At 43.7% G+C, this 22,125-nt stretch overlaps 1 protein-coding gene across 15 annotated transcripts in view; it reads right to left on the bottom strand.

Moving 5' to 3' along the window:
• Positions 1-22,125, bottom strand: part of LOC109980547 (receptor-type tyrosine-protein phosphatase F) — a 172,686-nt gene that overhangs the window by 31,132 nt on the left and 119,429 nt on the right. For 8 of the 15 annotated variants that reach the window (XM_065954314.1, XM_065954315.1, XM_065954313.1 and 5 more), the window contains 8 exons: positions 18,645-18,671; positions 15,086-15,203; positions 13,948-14,520; positions 13,069-13,169; positions 12,198-12,445; positions 10,501-10,579; positions 9,131-9,355; positions 558-712 (listed from right to left, as the gene is read on the bottom strand). In XM_065954314.1, the coding sequence (XP_065810386.1) occupies positions 558-712; positions 9,131-9,355; positions 10,501-10,579; positions 12,198-12,445; positions 13,069-13,169; positions 13,948-14,520; positions 15,086-15,203; positions 18,645-18,671 (1,526 nt within the window). The remainder of the gene's footprint in view (positions 1-557; positions 713-9,130; positions 9,356-10,500; positions 10,580-12,197; positions 12,446-13,068; positions 13,170-13,947; positions 14,521-15,085; positions 15,204-18,644; positions 18,672-22,125) is intronic. The other 7 variants (XM_065954316.1, XM_029276513.2, XM_020629018.3 and 4 more) reach the window with 1 other exon arrangement.

Below are 22,125 nucleotides of genomic sequence, written 5' to 3'. Positions count from 1 at the left end.
ATATGGGATATAAAGCTTTTTCTTTTTCAATTTATGGGATATAGAAACCAAACTAAATTGCTCACAAAGTTGTGTCAATGTCACCTCTGCACTCACGTTAGCTGAGCTGCTTTTAAGAGATTTGATTGAGATTTTGTTTAAGGCTTCTGTTTCTGATTTCAAATGACCAATGGTGTTTGCCAAAACACGTTTTTGACAGCCAAGGCTGTGCTTTTTATTTTTTATTAGGGGAGCAAAGTCAGCTGACGCTTTATCTGACACTTCACATGGAACTGTTAAAATTGTCCAGCTGGTCCAAAATCTTTCAGAAGAAATGAGAGTTTTCTGACAGACAAATCAGTCTGCTTTAAGTCCCTCTCCCCGCTACACTGTATATGTGGTGGAGAAATCGGATGTTACAGTTTGGTGGAGTGAGCAGTCTGGTGCAAGTGGCAGGGAGCAGCATGTCTCATTACCATTCCTGATGCAACCCAAAGAAACCTACAATCACATCAGTGTCACTGCAGTTCAACCTCACACCAACGCAGACACAAACGACCGAGCACCGGGCCTCTTACTTCTTAAAGAGCAGGATGGCGATGACGATGATGATGATGAGGACCACAGCCAGCACCGGACCCATGACCCACAACATCTCGGGATGCTCCATCCCCTGTGCCATGCTCGTTGTGCCCTGGATCGGGTCGGAGTAAGGACTGGCTGAAAAAGTCAGCTGCAGGGGGAGAAGAAGACAGGAGAAACACAGGTGCATGAGAGCAGAGTCACTTCAAAGCTTTAAGATGTATGCAAGATTTTCCCTTCTTATCTAAATCACGCCTTCAGGGGGGTTTTAGACTTCCTAAAAAGCAAGTTAAAAATAGCCTTCACATCCCAGGGGAAAAGAAGTTCATGCAGGCACTCTTCAACATACTGTAGAGTTTTTAGTTATGGAGGAACCAGAGGATGTGTTTTTTGTGAATAAAGTTGATCTAAATCTATATGTGAACATCATTCTTGTACACTGGCAAGGTGAGGCAATGCAAATGCTGGATTCAAACTTTCCTATCGATTTGCTTCTCGTTCCGCTTTCGAGAGGACGGCAGCTTCATTCTCGAGCTCCCCGACGGTTTTGCAAACTGACTCCTCAATCTGTGTGCTTTTCAAAAAACCTGTTCATATTTTGATCAATAATGGAGAAAAGGGGGTATTACTAGAAGTAGAATGACCACAAACGTGATGGAAAACGATGCTGAAACGAGGCAAAGTAGCCGAAGCAGCTCTCCATGCTCTTATTCACATGGAGACGACAGCTCAGAAGAAGCTGGTTTGAGTCCTGTGCGAACTTTGAGAGTTCAGAAATGACAATTAGGAACAACTCTCTGACATTAAAAACGAACTAAAAAGAGACAGACTCTATGAGACAGAGGAGGGAATTGATGAAACAGAGACCGCGCTTCAGGCAACAACGATGCTAATTAAGAGAATGATGCAGCACCAAGCTAATCTGGAAGCAGGGCTGATAGATCAGGAGGGTCGAGCGAGGAGATTTGGAAATGATCACTTTTTGTCTGCGTCTACAGAAGGAAGTTTTTTGTTAAACTCTGGTCCAAGTGGGTTAAATATGTGAAACCTTTGCAGACAGATTTAGTGGCAGTGATTTTGTGATGTTGTCTTGTTTTAGCAAACCTCATTTAATTTAGCTTAATCTTTTATTTATTCACTTATTTGCCTATTTCTTTCTCTCTCTCTCTCTCTCTCTCTCTCTAGTATTTTTCTGATATTTCTTTAGTTCATTTTGAACGCACACTTTATCTCTCCCACACTGTATTTAGTTCTTTATATTTATATTTAAAAAGCTGAAGACTGCAAAAGAGACCGAATTGTTTTTCTGTGACAATGCTCTGAAATATTGTTGCTGTCCAATTTCTAAAATAAAGAATAAAAAACATGATGTTACAAAAGGCTCATAAATGACTCTAACAATTGAAGAAAAGGAGAAAAGTAACAAGCAGTCCCATTTTTTTTAAATTAAAAAATACAGGAGAAATCATAAAAAATAAAATAAACAGACTCAAACAGTATTTTCTGTCGCTAATGTAACAATGTGGGAAACTGTGAAACTGTGAAACACTAAAAATATATAGAGCTTGCCAAGTCGACCTTGTTAGGAAAAGAAATCAAAGTATCTGAATGCAAATTTCATGCTACTGGCATCCTGAGAAGTTTTTTCATGATATTAATAAGCTCAGTTCAAGGATACAACAGAACCAGCCATAAAACTAGCTCAAAAGACTCTCTCCCAAAAAACAATAACCATCCCTGTTAATGAAGTTATTATGCCTCTATTAAAGGATTGCATCACGTTAGAGATGATGACAGAGCTGGGGCGAGACAGGAGAGCAAGAGAGAGGCTGCAGACAGAGATGCAGGGATGAGTGTGCATGTCCCTTGGCCACAGAGATAAATGGGGGCACAGGAGAGGACTCATCTCTTCTTCATTAGTGCTCACACCGTGACGGAAGAGGAGGTGGAGGAGGTGACGGTGTGGGTGCGTTTCCACCTTGGTTTTAAATGAGACATCTCTCTGCGCCTTTCGTCTCCAATTGACGTATGGGAGAAGTAAAGGAGGGAGCGACAGAGGCGTGTGTGAGTGTGTGTGCGGGGAGACACAGTGTGGTGTTTAAAAAAAAGTATCTGGAAGTAAATGGAGTACAACTGCAGGAGAGCAAGGTGACAGATGAGGAAAAGAAAGAGGGAGGAGCGAGGCATCTGTCATTAGAGCTCAGCGTGGCTCCTCTTGAATGACGAGGGGAGACGCAGGTTTGGGAGGGGAAGCGGGTATGCGGAGGGGGCATGGGTGACAGATCGCAGCCCTTGAAGGGAATTGGGCTCCCAGCGTGCAGCGGGAGTTGCGGGGCGGCAGGCAGCAGTAATCTGGATCATTAGCCGCACAGCAGCCTGCTCTCCTGCACACAGGCAGATATTAATTGGAAAGATAAGCTGAGATGAGCTCAAAGAGTCCTGCGCTCTGTCATACAGTTCTGTTATCTCGCCTTCTCTTGGGCAACTGCCGGAAACATTTACTGTATGGGTGTGAACCTTACAGCATGTTTCAATTGTGTACGTGCAAACCTGAAACTCTGATATTAGACACAGACAAGAGATGACTCAAGTAGCAGGTAAAAAGACTCACATTTCCACATTATAGCGGTAGTTTAAAGCGGCAATATTTCACATGCTTCCACACAGAGATACACACAAAGGAGCTCATGAGACCGTTTTTTCTCCCGTCCTGTGTGAACTCATTATCTAAGAACAAAGAGTACACAGTGGTGGGACACAACTGATGTGATGACACCACAAGGCTTCCTGTTCCTTCAGGAGGGCCCAAAAAAGGCTGTAGGATACGGCCCTGCAGGGAATCCTGGGATTTTTTTTTTTGGGGGATGGTGTAACAAATGACTGCAGCTGTGCTTTCAGAGAGGGATAAGGGTAAGAAGAGTGAGAGGAGAGGGGATGGACGGACAAAAAGAGAGAGCTTTTTGTCTGTTGGTCACGGCAAAGTACTGGGATCATCCATTTAAACGGCCCTAATATCTGATAAAAGCTCAGTCACGCAGATCCTAATGCCCTCGCAGAGTGATATCACAATGGAGCGATGGTGCAGCGAAGGAATGTGTGAGTCTGAGAGTGAGTCACACACAGTGAGAGATGTACGTGTGTGTGTGTGTGTGTGTGTGTGTGTGTGTGTGTGTGTGTGTGTGTGTCTCTTAGCCTTTTGAGTCAGTGTGTACATGTGTATAAAATGGACAGAAAGGGGTTTGTGTAGATTAGAGCCATGTTAATAGAATACCTGGATTCACTCGGCTAAATGACAAATGTACTTTATGAAACATTCAAACACTCAACTACGTTTACATGACGATACAATTTTGATTTGCTGTGTTAGTCCGCCTAAAACCGGACTTTTAAAATCAACGTAAACACTTAAATCCATCTCAGGCGTAATATTTCAAAGTTGGACTAACACACCTAGATATAATTCGGTTGGGAATTGATTTTTCTAACACCTCAATCGGAGTAAAACTGGCCCAGGCGTTCAGTGCATGTTCCACAGTACGCCGGGCTTCGACCTGGAACATGCACAGCAGAAATGTGTAGAAAGAAAGCCGGGGAAGAAAACAAGACGACGGCATCAAATGGTGAGCGCTTGAACGAGATTCACATATTTTTAGACACAAGGAGGGGACATAATTTAATGTTGTGTCAGCTGAAGGACTTAATCACATTGAAGTACATCGATGAAAGAAAATAAAGTTTGCTGCTCATTTGTTGAATGTTTTGTATGTAACTTTGTAGGTCAATCTGAAGAAGGTCCAATAGTAACTAGCTGAAAGGGGGCGTTTTGCCACCTAGCGCAGTAGATTCAGACATGGTGATTTATCTCTGGTGAAGGTTTACTGGGACAAGGACAGTAGTCCAATTCAATCAAAGTCCTACTCCACCTATAACTGTAGCTCAACTTAACTGTACATGTAAACGTACTGACTGACTGACTCTATACTAGAATGATGTAACACATCTGTCACATAATTCAAAGAGATGATTTTTGTTCTTTGTTTAAGCAGCTCTCTTCTTAGTGTACTGTATGTTTACAGTGTTCAGTCTTCTTCAGTAAATGATCTATGTATCACAATGCTTACTCTACAAATTCCACTGATCATGATTTCATTTAGACATTTAGATGTCATTATCTTTGGCTATTACTCCAGTATTAGGAACAAGACCCAGTATAAAATAAGTATGTTACGATTGTAATTTCAAAGCGTAAAATATTTATTCAATCCAGACTGTATATCGTTGGTGATCTGTTTCATGTTGTGCTGACAGTCTCAATTTCAATCCGTGGTTGGCAGTTATTTATAACTGTAACAGGTGAAAAATGCTGAAAGCAAACCTGAAATACGGTAAATAAGATTAGATATGCTGATTGTCCCTGAGGGGAAATTCACCTTGGGCAACAGTGCATAAGAAATGTATATCTCAGTGCAACTTCATGCAATATAAATATAAACACAACCCAGTGGCACAAACACACGACTGGAAACCATAGAAACAGATCAAGAATAGCCTTTAAACACTAGATACAATTGAAAGAATTATAAGCAGATCAGATATTGGAGTCAGGTTTCTGTTCAAATTCAATGAAATTCTACTGAGAAGAGACAAAGGAGAGGATATAAAGGTGGGTGTTAACACTGCACATACGTATGATCGCTTCACTGTATGTCCAACTGTAAGCCTGAAGAGTGAATCGATGTGAGTGCATCTCTTAATGAGAGAAAGAGCAAGAGTGTGGTAGTGTGTAGAGACTAAATAAATGAGTGTAAGAGCACTGTGTGAGCATACATTTTTCTTTTTTTTTTCTGAGCTCCTCTGAGTCTCCACGAGAGTGTGTGTTTGTCTAGGTTGCTGCTGCTGAGAGCGTACGTGTATGATTGTAAGTGTTTGTCTGAGACAGAGAAAGAGAAGGAGAGCGAGAGAGAAAGAGAGTGGGTGATGAGAGATGGCACAGAGCGAGGAGACACACACACACACACAGACTGAACTAGAGGTGTAATAGTGGTAGCAGTGTATCGAGTCAGCTATCTGGCCTGTGGGCTACACAGCTTCCCGAGTCGGCCGCTGCTCTGCCGTCCCCTGAGCACAGCATCCGCTACGTGCAGCACAGGCAGCATTTGTTTCAACTCGCCGTTGACCCTGCAAGCTCCGCGACTCCCCAAAAGGGGCTAAATAAGCCGCGGGGGTGTGCGCCAGACAAACAAACAAACATGCAAAGACTACCCATTACGTATCTGCCGTTCTCTCTGCCTCCCCGGGGAGGCTGAGGAGCTCATTGCTGCATGACACGGGGGGGAAAGACAACGAGAGGGAGAGGAGAAGAGGCTGTATAGAGACGCTAAATACAGAGGTGAAGAGAAAACATGACGAGTATGTAAGAGTATGTCTTTATCTTTGAGGAGCAGAAGCATGGCTGCAGGGTGTAGCCTACCCTGTATGATGACCCTTCTCCCTCACACTGCAGTTCTCCTTTTACACTTTCTTTTCACCACTTGTTTTCCCCTCACATGCCCCTCTTTCCAATTCAGCACCAGAACTGCACTTTTCCCTCTCTGGCCGTCTGAATACCAAGCATCCAGATATCTGGAGGCATCACTCGAGGGGAGAAGAACTACGGGTGTAAACGGCAGAGAAGGGGTTGAATTGAAAATCCCTTCGACCACCCTCGGTGAAAACTTGTATCTGGATTTGCTTTTTTACTCTTTGCTGGGGAGTAAACAATCCTGTTTTTCATAATTCTCCCTTGATATTGTTTGTTGGAGCCTTTTGAATATGGAAAGAAGCCGGTCTTCCATGTTAAGGGTGTTTTGAGCCCAGAGCACCGAAAGAATTAGTGCTACAGAGACAATTCTTGTCGCGAGTGAGTGGAATAGAAAATGTCTGAAAAGCTCTGCAAACAGAAAAACTGTTGTGAACACGTCTGTGAGCCACAGACTCACCTCTCCGCTATCAAAAGAAAAACACACATTAGCACGTTCTCCGTCTCTCCCACCAGTTCACTTTGTCTCATGCGAGCTTCACAGACTGGACGGGACACAATACAAAATATTTGCTTTCCTCTTTTCCTCTCTCCAACAGCTCCCTTCCTCTCTGTCTCACATCACACAATATTTCATGCTACCTCCCTCCCTCACTCTCTTCTCGCATTAAATGATACTGTTTATACACACCCAGCATCTATCATCCCATTTCACACTTCCCCCGGCTTGTTTATCTGCCTTGGGTGCTGGGGAGACATGAAGGCACACTCTCTTTTTCTCTTTCTCTCTCTCTCATCCCCCCCTTTTGCCTTTTCCTTCCCTCTCTTTTTTCCTCCAACCACTGCTGGCTGCTTGTGGCCACTGATATACGAGGGCTTATTAAACCCTGGCGGTCCTGTTTGATCTACTCTGAGGGAGTTTGGGCGGTGCTGGGGAAGTGTAGTAAAGACACAAGTCATTTACTCCAGTACTTGTTGTCTTATTCTCCTGGGTCTGGTGAAGATCCTGCTCGAGGCGGCTTCTGCCAACTGCTCCATCCCGCTGCCTGCTTTACCTTCTGTACCCGTTTGTGTTTGGTAATAAATGTTTGCAAGTGCGGCGTTGGGGGTGACAAAAACAAACGCTGCAGTGGTATCTGAGTTTCACAAAGCGTGCGTTTGGGGGATTTGTGCAGCAATCAATGACAGCCTGCCTGTAGTCTCCACCTCAGAATTCGGGCATGTTGTCATGCACACAGGAAAACAAGGTCAGAGGGAGAGAAGCGTGTGTTACATGCACTGCAGTGATCCTGTCACCTTGAATCCCATGTTTCAGGTCAGTTATAGGATTTCTCTCCCACGGTCTACTGTACTTTGAACCAAGGATTGAATATTTTGAGTGAATTTGTGACAGGGCCTGAAGAAGGTCTTTGGACTGACGGTTCATTGAGAGGGCAGGCTCTGTAGTACAAAACCTGTCAGTTTAGCTCCCAATGCATGCACGTCCTTGGTTTGTTACACAACACTCTACTGCTCGGTTTTGAATGGCAACTTTTTCTCTTTCGTTGTTGGTCTGACATTGGATATAATTACTTTGGCTGCAAGGATAAACTGCAAGAGTAATTATCTCAACTTTAATCCCGGTCACTCAGCTCTTTCCCTGCTGTCTTTGTAAAAACCCTATAATAAAAAACTCTTCATACATGGTGAGGAAGGGTTTTTTTTTCCATCAATGCAGCTCCGCTAAGAGAGTTTCTGGATACATGTCCCTGAGTTAAGGAAACCAGGCGTCTCATTTGCATGAAGTGGAAGAAATTGGGTTACCTGAAGGTAAACACACTGATTGACTCACCCTGTAAGTGAAGCCTGATTAATCCAAGTGATTAAGTTTTAAAGTGGGAGGGTTCTACGTAGTTAAAGGAGGGGAAGTACACCGAAAAAGACAAATCTTGAGTGCCACTGATCCAACCTGCAGCGTCTGGCGGTTGCAGTGAGAGTGTTGTGCAGCGATGGGGTTTAAGCATCTCCTTTGAAGTCAAGTGTATCAAGGCTGCCCAATGTAGCCTCCTTCGCACCTCCCTCCCCTTGTCAGAGCGAAGGAGAGGAGGATTACTGAGAGGAGGAGGGGGTGGGTGGGGGTGGGGGGGGGGCTTTAGGGACATTTAAAGCAGCATTTCAAGGGAATCAGGCCTGCTTTACAGACTCCCTAGGCCCTGTGACCAGGCCCTCGTCTTCCTCTTAACTCCAGCTGCACTAATCAATCTCCTCTGCTCTCTTCATGGTGGAGAAAGATGGGTAGAGGGAGAGAGACAAAGAAAAGAAGAGAGGGAGCGAAAAAGAAAAAAAGGGAGGAGATGTGAGAGGAGAGAAAGTAATAGGTGAAAAGTCTGGGATTTGGTTTTGGACATGAAGAACTTGCACCCCCCCCCCTCCCCCTCCCCTCTGTGCTCGCCCGTGGCCCAGCTTCTGAATATGCATGTCTCGGGTAGTGGAGGAGCCCAGAGCAATTGCAGGCTCTCGTTCTTCCTGCAGTAAAGTTTACTCCAGACCATCCTTAGGAGAGCTGGGAGTCTGCGTTAGTGTCATGTTTGACGAGTATACAGGGCCTCCACTTAGAAAGCCAAGGGTCTTGTATAAGCATTGTTCAGAGATCTGCACGGTGCCCAACCAGCTCTCCAAAATGGCAAAGCTGGATCTCTGATGTTGTTGTCAACTGATAAGGGAGTTATCAGGACAAGCTGCAATGCCTTTTAGAGGCGGCGCTAGTAAAGGGTAAGTGGTAATAAAAACAACAACAATTTGGCTTGCCACTGCCATTTTGCCAACGGTTTGATTGGAAACGTTGTCACAGCCTGAGGATGGGTGATAAACTTAAGTAGTTTGTCTGAAAAAAGGAAAAGTGACACAAAACAAATATAGAGTACAAGCTCAGGTAAATGACGTTTTAATCTAACAAATCCAGGAGGGGGCTTTACTCAGAAAGTGAAAAATACTACTCTGAGGCACGCTGTTGAGTGTGATTGTCAGCCCTTAATCAGTAAAATGACAGTTTCACATAAATGTGTGTCTTACATAGTTTGCAGCGCTGTCTGTCCCCTCGGATCGGAGCACGGCCAGGACGAAGCACTTATACTCCTGCGGACTGGTCAGGGGCTTGTTGTAGAAGCCGTTGTACCTCTTTTCATCACCCAGGGTGAACGTGGTCGGCAGGGAGGCCAACTTGGCAGCTATGTAAGGCTTAGAGGAGTCCAGGTGGCGCCTTCGCCTCAGAACAGGGCCTTCACTTGACCTGAGCAGCTGTAAAAAAAAAAAAACAGAAAGCAAAAGGTCAATTTTGAAATTCATTTTGAACCCTGAACTCTGAGGACGAGCTATAAAAAATAACTTCTCATTAATAAATGGATCGGAAGATGGATGCCAAAAGTCCATTTTTACGCAGCTTGTGCGCTTTAACAAATTAGAGTAAGCTTGAACAACTGCATGTCCTAACTTCCTTGCAATCAAACTGTCTAGGTCTGCTACTTCCTATGTCTCCAAATAAGAGATAATGACTCCACAGCTACCATGCCCTTTGCTCACTTATACATCTTTGCAAACAATGCAGCCAAGCTACGAAGTAAGCAATTAGCGCTCGCTCCAGCACACAATCTCAGCATGACTGCCAGCCTGGTTAATAAATGAGCAGGAGCATACAACACTGCGGCATTATGTTTTCAGCAGCATTTTGTTTTCTGTCAGTGATGTCTCATGCGCTGCTCCAGATGTAGCTTTATTAAATCATTATGTCGAAGGGAGGAGACAATGGCCTGCTCGGTGTTTAATGACTCAGGGAGTCCCATCTCTCTCCCTCTCTAGGTCTCCAGTCTTATTTCTTCAGGGAACTTAAACAAAAGCAATGCAAAAGCGACGAGTTTACTTAAAAATGATGCTATTAATATTTAGGCACGTCATTTAGCTTAAATTCTCTCGTGGACAAGGAAGACCTTTATTCAATAGAATAATAAAGTAGTCATAAATCTTTATCCTCATTTGAATATCTCATGTGAAACTTTGTTTGGGGTTTCCAAACTGAGACTTTAAGGAAAAATATGGATCTAGAGCAGTAGTTTATAACTACTGGTTTGAAAAGTCCTACAGAAACACATTTCCAAACATTAACATCCATAGCTGAATAATAAGCTAAAGAATATTCACTTTGCACTCAAACCTTTGGATTTAGCAGATGGGTACAGTTTACAGATTTGGCATCCAATCAGGACATTCCCCACCTGCCCGAGTGAGTCATTGTTTAAAATCTCTCTGCCGTGTCACCCCCCTCCCGAGCCCAGGAGGGCAGAGCTAATTAGCTCCAAACAGTGACTTCCTACCCAGTTGGAACGGAAGATGCAATCCGTGACTCCTGACCTCACACATTAGCCAATCAGCCACCAGCTGGCACTCACCTCGTCTAGGTCCATCTCGTCTGGATTCTTCCACTGTCGTGTTGACTGGGACACCGGCACCACCACGATGTAGTACCACCTGCCAAGAAAAATAGAGCTTGTGTAAAGACAGGCTGACTGTAGCGCATACACGCTGACATCAAAAGGGGCCAAGTGTATTAATGAACACAGTCAAAACATTTAGGAAGACATACTTTCACTGTGACGTTTTCTGGACTGGATTCAAAACTAAGGGTGGTACACAAGCGGGTTCCAACCAAGGTCGAACACCAGCAGATTGGCTCTGCATTCTCCAATTAATGGCTAATCACTAAGAACATCTGCCATGTAGACTGGAACAAACACGATCCCAGTGAGAGGAGCCTTCAGCTCACAGAGCCTTCAGCTCACCCCATCCCTCCCATCTGCTCAAGTTGAACTTTGCTGAATTTTACCTGCTGCCTTATACATATATATAAAATATTACTTGTGGTCTTGCGGGAAAAAGTCTCAATAAAGTCAGGATGAAAAATGTGGTCGTTTTACATTCACTCAGCAGCTCATCCAGAAAGTTCTTGGAAATATTCAGGACTTTTGTGGATGTATGAGAACACCGATATGTTTATTTATGCACTGGTTCTCTGGTTGTCCTTCGCCGGTGCCCCAGTTCACCCCCGGTCTGTCTTCCCTCAGCTGAAAGTTTCAACCACTTGTAAAATCAGCCTAACCCTGCTGACAGAAAGAGCAGCTGCTTTTCTCCCCTTTCTCTCTAGGCCTCAAGTATGTGATTCAACAGTCAGTCAAGTCTGGGAGAGGGAGAAGACATGTATAACAAGACCCCTCACCCCCTCTCTCACCCACCCACACACACACAAGCACACGCACACGCACGCACGCACGCACACACACACACACACACACACACACACACACACACACACACACACACACACACACACACACACACACCTCCACTCTCACATCCCCAATCACGTGTGCTCTTTGCCTGTCAATCTGTGCTGGAGCTTGGCCAGCCCTGACAGCCCTGTAATCTTTTCACCAATCAACCCTCTGCACTCTCACTACACGGATGTGTGTGTGTGTGTGTGTGTGTGTGTGTGTGTGTGTGTGTGTGTGTGTGTGTGTGTGTGTGTGTACGCGTGCGTATCTGGAAGGAAAGGCTTTACTTGTCAGGGTCAGACACAATTCTGCTCTTAACAATTTGAGTCAAAAGATAATACAGCTTCACCCGATCTTAGAAGTCTCAATTATCATCAGCTTTCGTGTTAAGTTGGCTAAATTAAAAGTTCCAGTTTCAGGATTTAGTATTGAACAGAAAGAAGTTCGCCTCTTGAGCTGCTACAGTCAGTTTTGCTCCCTACTCCTATATTTTCATACGATGAAAATCTAGTTTTTATTGTACATCAATAATTAAATGATTCTGTGCTTTCACTACTGTTACTCATTTGAATGTTAATGTATCTTAGAATAGCTGCTAACGTTGATCATAACCATCTCGTCAGTGCGACTGTGTTAAAATATATAGGTCCCTTCTAATACTTTACACAGGATACTAGAGAAACAATAACCAAATCAAATAAAGCTAGTTGATCTCTAATGCTAGTCTACTGTGTTGCAACAAAAACCCTTTATTGTAGTATTTCTTTTTTGTGTCAGAGCCGGCCTGTGTGTGTGGTCCCATGTGTCTCACTACTGACCTGACATGTGTTGTGGTCTGAACCTGAGGCAGGTTGATGGTCATCTTGCCACCCTGAGCCTGATGTGTGCTGGGCTTGGTCTTGATCAGGTCGGGGGCAGTGCGGATGGACACCTGCTGCTGCAGACCCCCAGCAATGTTGCCCCTGCTTGTCAGCACAAAGGAGTAGTCTGTGTCCGGCTGCAGCTGCGAGATCAGCTTCCTCTTCAGGTTTCCCTGCACTTCCACGCTTTGCTGGTTGTATAAGATCTGTGTGCGCACCAGGGAAAGATTTGAGTTATGCTTTGAACACAAACAAAACACAATCTAGAACTCTAGACAAATGCAATTTCTCTCTCATCACTCCCTCCAACGCATACTTGCACACACGTGGACAAAAGCAGCAGGACTCTCAGTGAGACACTTTGTCTCACGTGCTTAGGTGTCACACCTGCCCATTGGAGCATATCCATTCGTTTTTTTTACACTTCAAATTGTCTTTGCACCATTACCTTGGAGTGGGAATTGGTATGATATCATTTTGACAGATTAATACATCTTGTAAATGAACAGGAAACTGACTTTTGTATCTCACAGTGCAAATAGGGAAGTACCCGTATAGCACCTCAGTCGAAGTGTCAAAATCTAAAAGTGTTGAGCTTCCTTTATAAGAAAAGATATGCACGTTGTGTAAAGCAATCAAAATAAAAAGTGCTGTAATTCTTGTACAATGCTAACTTTATTTAAATAGAGAATAAAACGTTATCTGATTAAAAAGTACAAAAGTAACTAGCATTATAAAGTCTTTTATTGGACAGCAGGTTTAAAGATAAAGTCTATCTAAAATATGTTCTTTGTGTACTCGTCAGGATTACTTAAATCCTTGCACTCACCTTGAAAGGCACTTGGGATTTGTAGTTTGGTGGCAAATCCCAGGTGAGGAGGACTGATGTTTTCATCACAGCTTTGACACCGAAGTTAAGGGTGGGAAAATCTGGGATGGGAAAATCTTTCGATTATTATCTCATACATGACATCTTGTACGCCACAAAACGTGCATAATTCAATTTCACACTACAGTAGCAACAAGAAACCCTCTCAGAAAATAATGTGAACACATTATGCAGTGATACCTTTGAACCAAAACCTGACAAGCCACAGGGGCGTTCGAAGAACATCAACAATCTCTTTCACGCTTGTTTACAGATCACATAAAAATAGCCTTCATGTCCCTAAGCCTGTTCCATTTATTTCACACCGTTTATAACAACGCATGCAAACAGACCAAGATCTCTGTGATTACCAAGAAATGCACATGACAACATATGTCTTAAAATAGGCCTCACGATTAACTGGCTATAAATAAGAAGTCTTACATTTATAAGATTATAAAATGCATGGGGATGTACATGCTGAGTACTCCTTACATTTGTGACTAATAGGAGGAAGGCTGAGGCGACGTGGTAATGTGACTGTAGCGTGTAATGAGATTAGTACTCTACAAATCAATAAACACAGAGCTGTACTGTATAGAGTGTTAGATGAGAAAGATGTGGCACTGATAAAGACAGAAAAGAGCCACTTAAAGAGTGTTCACACTTCAGGTGATGTGATGTTGATGGGCGTGCTGACGTAGGTTGTTGCAAGCGTTGCCTGTGTAAATATAATGTGATTATGTAATGATATTATTATATTGTGACCCTGTTTTTCTGTTTTCAAATCAAACACCTCCTGTGTGTTTGTGTATAAATGTCAGTCATGTGTCGTCATACCGTTGGACATGGTCCTGCTCTGAATGCTGGGGCTGAGGGGTCCCCCGCCCTTACTGGTGTATGCCTGCACCCGGATGTCGTAGGTGGTGTCAGGATTAAGGCCCTGGATTGTCATGTGCGTGTCAGCCGTGCGGTTGGTGCTGTTTTGTTGACTGTTGATGTCTCTGTACACAACCATGTAGTGAACGATCTTGCCGTTCCTTTCGGCCATCAGCGGGGGCTCCCAGGTCAGCTGGGTGCTGGACTGGGTGAGTCCCGTGACCTGCAGGTTGAATGGGAAGCCTGAAGGCACGTCCTCGGGGGTGCTGATCTCCTTCACGTAGGCCTCGCCGATGCCGGCGCGGTTACGAGCGCTGAGACGGAACACATAGGTGGCGCCTTTGTGCAGCCCGGTGGCCGTGTAATGGTCATCGGTCTTTTTCAGCTCACGTGAGATGAAGGTCTCCTCGTCAGTGCGCTTGTACTGCAGCTGGTAGCCCATCAGCTCGCCTACCATTTCCTTTGGTGGCTGCCACTGGATCAGCGCTGTGTTTCCCATGGTGGTGCTGATCATCATGGTCGGCTTTCCTGGGACTAGAAATAAAGATTAGGAAGTGTAAAAGAAAAGAATAAGTTGCCGTATTATTCCTCTAAACATGCAGGAACAATTTTAATAAATAAGTACTGAGAGAAACTTTAGAATAGCTGTGTGTTGTATCTCTTTGGGGATCTCCTCCTGCTGTATTTTAACAGTACAACGTATCACTCTCTGTGGGAATCTTTGCTTAGGGTAAATAACAAGTAGCTCTATATAAGGCAACACTATGTGCAAAGTAGCAGCTCTTAAGGTCACTAAACTTGAGGCTCATTCAGGAAACTTGCCTTGCATAAGCCACAGGACACTTGGTTTATAAAAGTAAAGATGATACATATTATTCATACTATTTAACAGCAGATAGTCATTTTAACCCATCTTGGGATTAGAGCTGACATACATGTAGCATCCCACTAACACTGCCAAGACTCATTGTCACACAGACCGTCTTCTAGTCCATGAGGCACACAGAGGTCATCAGTCTTAAGCCTCACAGATAATACCACAGTGTTCACTGTCAACAGATATTCTGTTGTTTTACATGATAACCTTGATCAAACTGACCTGCTCCAGTGGTGGTGATGACTTTAGCCTTGCTTCTAGCTCCGTCACCCTTGGTGGTGTACGCTGCCACAGTGACAGAGTAGGTGGTTTCAGAATGCAGTCCGCCAATGATGGCCTCCTGTAAGATGGAAAAATCACAAGGTCGAGGGTTAAAAGGAATCAGTGAGCCTGAGCGATGGCTGCCTCCGTGGGAAAAAACAACAACAACAAACAAAACAACCCACAAACCCGTTTCACACAAGCTCCTATCCCCTCACAAATCACACAGCACCAAAATAAAAACCATAACACCATTCTCCATCCACTGGCACTTTTCACTTTTCCCTGTGAGAGGAAGCAAAACATTTCAAGTATTTAACAGACACAGTTTTGAACACACACTAACAAGTCAAGGATTTTTTCTTGAACTTTTCTCAGACAAGAAAAAATCCTTCACCCATTTGTACGGCACACTTTGAACCCATTAACCAACAAACCAACCAAGTGAACCAGAACATCACCAGTGTGTCAGTGTTCTTGCTTCCGCATGGATAAGCTTAAGACTTTACCCAGAGGAGTCTAGGATCATCACTGCACAGCAGTCTACAAAAGCCCACGGAGGGTAGACTTATGAATGTGTAAAATCTCCTGATAAATCTTCCAGAGAAACACACTTTGGTGCCATTTATTGAAATGACTTAATTGGATTCTTAATTGTCCTCTGGAATCCAATGTGCATGGGTTGTATATTTATTCAACACAAAAACACAGACACACTCAGGTCATTGAACACATCAGTAACTTAACTGTGAGGAACACACAGTGAGCAGAGAAAGCAAACAATCCAAGGTAACACTCTGTTATTGATAACCTGCTGCAGTGCTGGCACTCACTTCACCAGCCTGCATCAGTCGGAAACAAAAACACACACACCCACACGCGCTGGAGTTAAACACTCGGAGCTTGAACAAAGCCCATATGACAACAGACACGCAAACATGTGAACACACATACTCACCCGTGTACAGTCGAGAAAACACACACTGGAGTATACATGCATGTACAGAGACATGAACATAGGCGCACACACAAACATGAGCTCACACTCCATACTGAGAACAAATTAATGCCTGCGGCTTGAGCACACACGCTGGAGTTGTCTGTTCCTGACTGGGGCCATTCAGAGGACGAACACGCAGACGCCTACCAGCCTTCCTGCCGGATCTCCCCGCATGCTACTCATGCTCCTGGAATATCACACGGATTTGCTCTGATGCTGTTTCTTTAACTAATGAAGTTTTAATTTCCCGACCATAGAAGAGCATTTAACAGTCGATATAAGCCCGCTCTGTTTGACAATGCTGTTAACTGTGCTGCTCTTTAAGGGACATTCAGTGCTCCCATACTCGCCTTTAAGAGAGACAGGGGAAAAAAGTGCTAAATTACTGTATCATAAAACCATTTTAACTTTATGGAGGAAGTCTCATTACTTTAATCGTACAAAATGGCTTTAACAGTCTCAGCAGTGGCAGCCAAAGAGATCTTCCTCCCCCTATTCTGGCAAGGTCAAAGCGGGTCTAGCAACGCTTTTGAAACTCAGCAGAAAATAGAAAAGCGAAGGCTTCAAAGTTTCCTTCAGAGCAAATGCTTAGAGCAGCACCAAAGGGCATTACAGAGATTATCAAGTCGACTAGTTATAGAAATGGATTCTTTTCTACAAGCCTTCCCATAACTGTATCCTACAGTAGCAATGGTGGGGAGCGGCGGGGATAAATGGGCAGCGTTGTAAGAAGAGTTATAATAATAATTTGTTTTAATAGCACGCTTTTCTAACCTCTGTTAAAAAGTGCTTCACAGGAATATCCACATGAAGCAATTAAGCAAGACGGGCTTCATAAAAACAAGAGTAATCGATGAAACCCTTTACCTCGCAGAGTCAATAATTCAAGAGAAATCAGAAAAATCTCTCTTTGATAACAGTCGGTTTTAAGAAGAAATGTAAAAGTGGTCACTGAGTCTGTTGACTGAATTTTCTCAAGCAGATGGTTCATGTGCTTTTGTGCTCTATCACAACTAGCCGCACTTCAGGAAAACATAAAAGACCTCAGGCTGCACCACTGGCCCATATGTGACCAAGTGTTCAGATATGTAGCGTGAAGAGAATAGCATTAAAGGTTGGGTTAGACCTCAAATTCTGGTTTCTTGGTTGTTGCTTTTTTATTACTAGAGCACAAAGATTGGTAGGATTTTCGTATTGCTGTATTTCCTCTATTCTCAGTTTCATTTTAATCCCTGTGATAACCTCACGCTAAAGTCAGCAAGCCATGCCAATGTTTTTGCTGCTGACATCTTTCTGTTGCTCGTCACACTCCATAAGTCAAAATGGCCCACAGGCTGCTATCACCTAAACAAAATAGACGAACAGATGTCTTTCTCTGACAGTGTCTGTCAGGTGTTAATCAACACATTAAGAGGAGAGGGACGGGCAGGCATGCCTGACTCACGCTATGTGGGTGTAGCAGGAAAAATCTGACCATGTGTTTAAACAGATTTCTGTTCAACTGGCTGTTATCAAATAAAGGAAATGATCGGCGCACATTTGGCTGGTGCCTGAAAACGACATCGAGCGTTGATATCGAACAGATGATCTCTACATCAATTTTCGCCGGTGGTCAATTCTTGTAACATATGATGTATTTTTTCTGTCATGAAACAAACACCAAAAATTGCTCAAAGTAATTATTTGATAGTGTTTCCTGAAAGCTATAACCCTTTTTTTTCTTTTTTTTAAATAAAGTATTTGCCCTTGTTTAAAAGATGAAAAGCCATGTTTGTTATTCTGGCAGGTTTCTATTGAATTTCTCACTAGGAACAGTATGTGGCCCCCGCGCTTATGCCAGTGAAATATGACGTCTGGGAGGTAATAAGCCGTAACAAAGGGCTGCGTGACAGCCATGGAACAGTGAGCTGCCATCCAGGCAAATGAAAAGAACATGAAAGGCATGGTGGCAATCTTGGAGATGTGAGAAACTGATAAAAAAAAACAAAAAAAACAAAGCTCCTCCCCTCAGATTGGCATGTCATGTGGAACAGTAGGTGAGACAGCAGGTGAGGGGAGCCTGATTAATGTCAGCGTCTCACTGGGTTCGGTGACACCGTGGCACCGTACGCTCAACGACGAGGAGAACAGCTATGAGCTCGCTGCAGTAAGTGCCTTAGATGTGAGTGAATGCATCGCTGCTGCTGTGAGTTTTTTCTTGTATAAAGTCAATTATAAGACTTGAACCTGCAATCATCATCGGAAGTAATCCTCATGCGTTAAGGTTGTACTCATAAACACAAACAAGATTTTTTTTCAGGATTCATTAGGACACCAATCTGTTACCGTGGTTATAATGGGGTTATGATCTTTCATGAGGATTCACACCGAGTAGATTACAGGCATGGCACACACAAAAAAAAAACACACTTAACTCATAAACCCAAACACACACAAGCACACACTGCACCCCCAAATTGCAAGAGGGTCGAAGAGCCTGCCCTGCAAGACAACCCAGCAGCACACATGAGGGTTACTCACATGCTCGGTGGACTCCTCAATATTCCACTGATGGGAGAGAAGACACAGGACACAGGGCGGGGGGAGAGAAATGAGTCAGAGACAACACAACAGGCAGGGGAAAAAAAGCACTTGTCTTTTTTTCGCTCAGAGACGGATGAATGTAGGTTTCAACAGAGTCATGCGGTAGAGAAAAAACACACTGAGGGAGAGGGAGAGTGATGGACGAGAAGGAGTAAAAAAAAAAAAAAAAAAAAAAAAAAGGATTGGAGACAAGTTGACTGGCACAGAATAAATTGCGTAGCCAAGTTGAGCAATGGTTCTGAAGTTCATTACTGTTTATGATGCACTGCCTTGTTTCTCATTCGCCTTTGGATCCAATAAAAAAAAAAAAGAAAAACTCTCTCTTCCTTAATCACACAACATCTCTTTTCAAGATGGTAACTCTCTCTCTGTGGAAATTAACTATGCAGAATCTCAGGAAGCATTTCCTCTTTCTTTTTCAGAAGTAGAGGGAGGGCCTTTTATTCATAATATTTCAATATGTTTTCAAAATGTTCTCCTTGCTCGCTGTGCTTGGCCAAGTGATTCCCAGGGGAAGTGAAAGCCCATTTCGTGCCGCGGGGCTCCGTCGGTGCCGAGCGTGAAATCCTATTACCAGTGCTGCTATGCTAGCCCTGTGACATCAAACCCCATCGATGCAGAACGCAACTTGCTGGTGTTTACTAGCAGCTCGCTCCACAATTGCAGAGGGGTTCACTGATGGGTGGCCCGGTTGACAAGGGGGCAGGAGAGATGACACTAGTGACACTTAAGTGGAACAAAACGGGAAACAAACAAAAAAAAAGGACGACAGGCTGAGTCCAAGCGGTGGGTGGCGACAAGCGTCTTCATCTGAGCATGACTACAGCTGCCTCTGATAGAGTGAGGAGAGTGAGGAAATGGTTCCTCTCTCACATTGAAGATGTTCAACAGCAGGAATCTTTTAGATTGTTCAGTGAAAATGTGCACAACAGCTAACGTGCAGAGTAGAGCACATTAACTGTTGTTGGTCCAACATCAAGTCAGACGGGACTCAACAGCTGCTGTCACGATCACAACATGTGCACAATCATGCAGCTGTTAACGTAAAACAGCACATTTGTTTTGATTGTTGTGATAGTTTTTGGAAAAATGTACAAGTAATGTTGTCAAAACCACCAGAGCAATGTGTTTCCTCAAATGATAATAAACAGATTGTTTCCATGGAGTGTTTGTTCAATTTACTTGTAAGTTAACTTTTTCTGCTGCTTTAAAGCTGAAAGAAAAAAAAAGACCCTAGTGGAATACAAATGAACTGCACCAACAAATCTTTTCATGGTAAAAAAAAAGGGACCGTGATAATGTCTGCCATGTTTTAAATACATCACGTGTGTCATGATTCAGAGGATTGCACAGCTGAAAGCAAAGTGATGTGTTGTGATCATTTGGTGTTCTCTGTTAGAGCTACACTGTGTTAAGCACAAATAACCACATCCATAATAATCTGTGTCAAGAGTTGACTCTTCTTCACAGTCAGAACACTGGAGTCTGTATTTGTTTTGATCTCAGTCCCTGTAATGTAAAACACCAAAGCACGTTTTTGGTGTACGTAAAGTACGTTTTTGTTTGCAGTCAAATCAAAAGGAAAATGAATTCCTTATATTAGCAGAGAGAAATACACGTTTACATGTAACCTAGTTGATACAAAATCGTTACAGTGTTTTGCAGCGCTGATGACACAAAAGAAAAAAAAATTCCATAGCTATTTGGATGTGTATAGATTTTTTTTTCCTCACCCTGAGTCATACAACATACGCCTCAGAGACTAAATTTGGCAGTGGTGCCTGCCTCCCTGCATGCCCAGATTTTCGTTCTTGTAACTCCAGACATTTTTTAAAACAAAGGCAGCGAGCCTCACACAGTACTGATTCATTGTTCACTGGAGAGACGCTGTTCATCATCCTGCATTGACTGTTGGCATATGAAAAGACAAAAGACCCAACTTCTCCACCCTCCTCCCTGTGGACGGGTCTTTATCACCAACCAGCTAACTGTAGCATAAGAGAGGCCTCTGCTCGGTCCCAGTAGCAACTAGTCGACACACATGGAACATTAAAACCTGCCGCCTCATGCTCCCCTGACATATCGGGCCACTAAATAGTACCGTTTAAGAACAGCTGTTACTTAACTCCATGAATAACAGTTTGCGATGTGCCTAATTGCTTAATTTGTTTACCGTTGACTCCACTCAGTATGTCAACAGAGCAGCGAACACATTAAGGTTCACCAGAGTTCCTATCGCTTCCTGGTCTTAATCCCCTCCTATCACAACTGCTGTTGCGTTTTGCCTAAACTCATTGGAGAATTATAAACGATCCCTCATTTATATTTCGGAATGCCAGCGCAAGCTGAAAACACATCATTGCTGATAAGCGTCGTTCGTGGAAACGGAGCGGTATAATTTGCAGGCGGATGAATGCAAATGTGATGACATGGGCTGAGATGTGTGGCTATAAAAACCAGAACGAGGGGCGAACGAGTGATGTGGAAGAGAAGGAGCTGTCATGATTGATGGAGTGAAACGAGCCGAGGTGCTTCTTTTCTCCCTTTTCTTTTTTTCTCGATTCACATTGAACTTCAATCTGAGGCAGTGAAGGCCGCAGAGGCAGCGAGGCATCGATGTGCTCGCACCCACGCACACAAACGCGTACATGCCACTCAAACGCATGAGTGGTCAAACAAAATGAACCTGGAAAAGTGGTGCTGAATGACGGGGAACTTGTGCAGGAAGGCGAACTTGTGGAGGAAATGCTAAGAAGCACAGGCATCACGCCATTTTGGTGTCAACTTTAATGGATGGATATATGAAAAACATGAGCCTAGAGGTTCCTGAGTGCATAGTGACGGAGCACCCTCAGTGGTGTGGAGTTGCCTACTCAGGTTTAGGCCACTCTGCCAATAGAAATATGGTTAGAAAGGGGTCGATAACATCACACTGTTAACATGGCCTCTGGTTTAAATTTAGCAGGGAAATGAGGGCGCTGTGTGGGCTCCTGCTTGAAAAGAAAAAGAGGCGCTTAAACTGCCCACGCACATGCGAGCTCTCCTAGCTATTCAGCTAACCCTGAGTGAGGGTGAGAAGGAGGGAAGGAGCCTGAAACAGCCAGACAATAACAAGGGACAGGTTCCAGCAATTTTGACAGAATCTGCAATCCAATCAGTTTTAAATCAAGACTGAAGTCTAAGGTGAGGTTATGCTGTGTTGTAAGAACCCTGGAAAATCTGGATTTTTGTTTTCCCCCTGGCAGGCTTAGCGAGCAGCTGATGCAGGTGAAAGGGTGGATATGGAACTGATTTCACATTACATTAGGCAAATTCTTGGGAGAAACGCTATGGGAAGCGCCAGGATTGAAGAAAATTGTTTTTTCCTTTTATTTATCATCAATTACAGGTGTGCGTATGCGGGATTCGCATGAGTCTA

This window comes from Labrus bergylta, chromosome 4 (genome assembly GCF_963930695.1).
Source record: "Labrus bergylta chromosome 4, fLabBer1.1, whole genome shotgun sequence".
NCBI lineage: Eukaryota > Metazoa > Chordata > Actinopteri > Labriformes > Labridae > Labrus > Labrus bergylta.
This window is presented reverse-complemented; position numbering and strand designations above follow the sequence as displayed.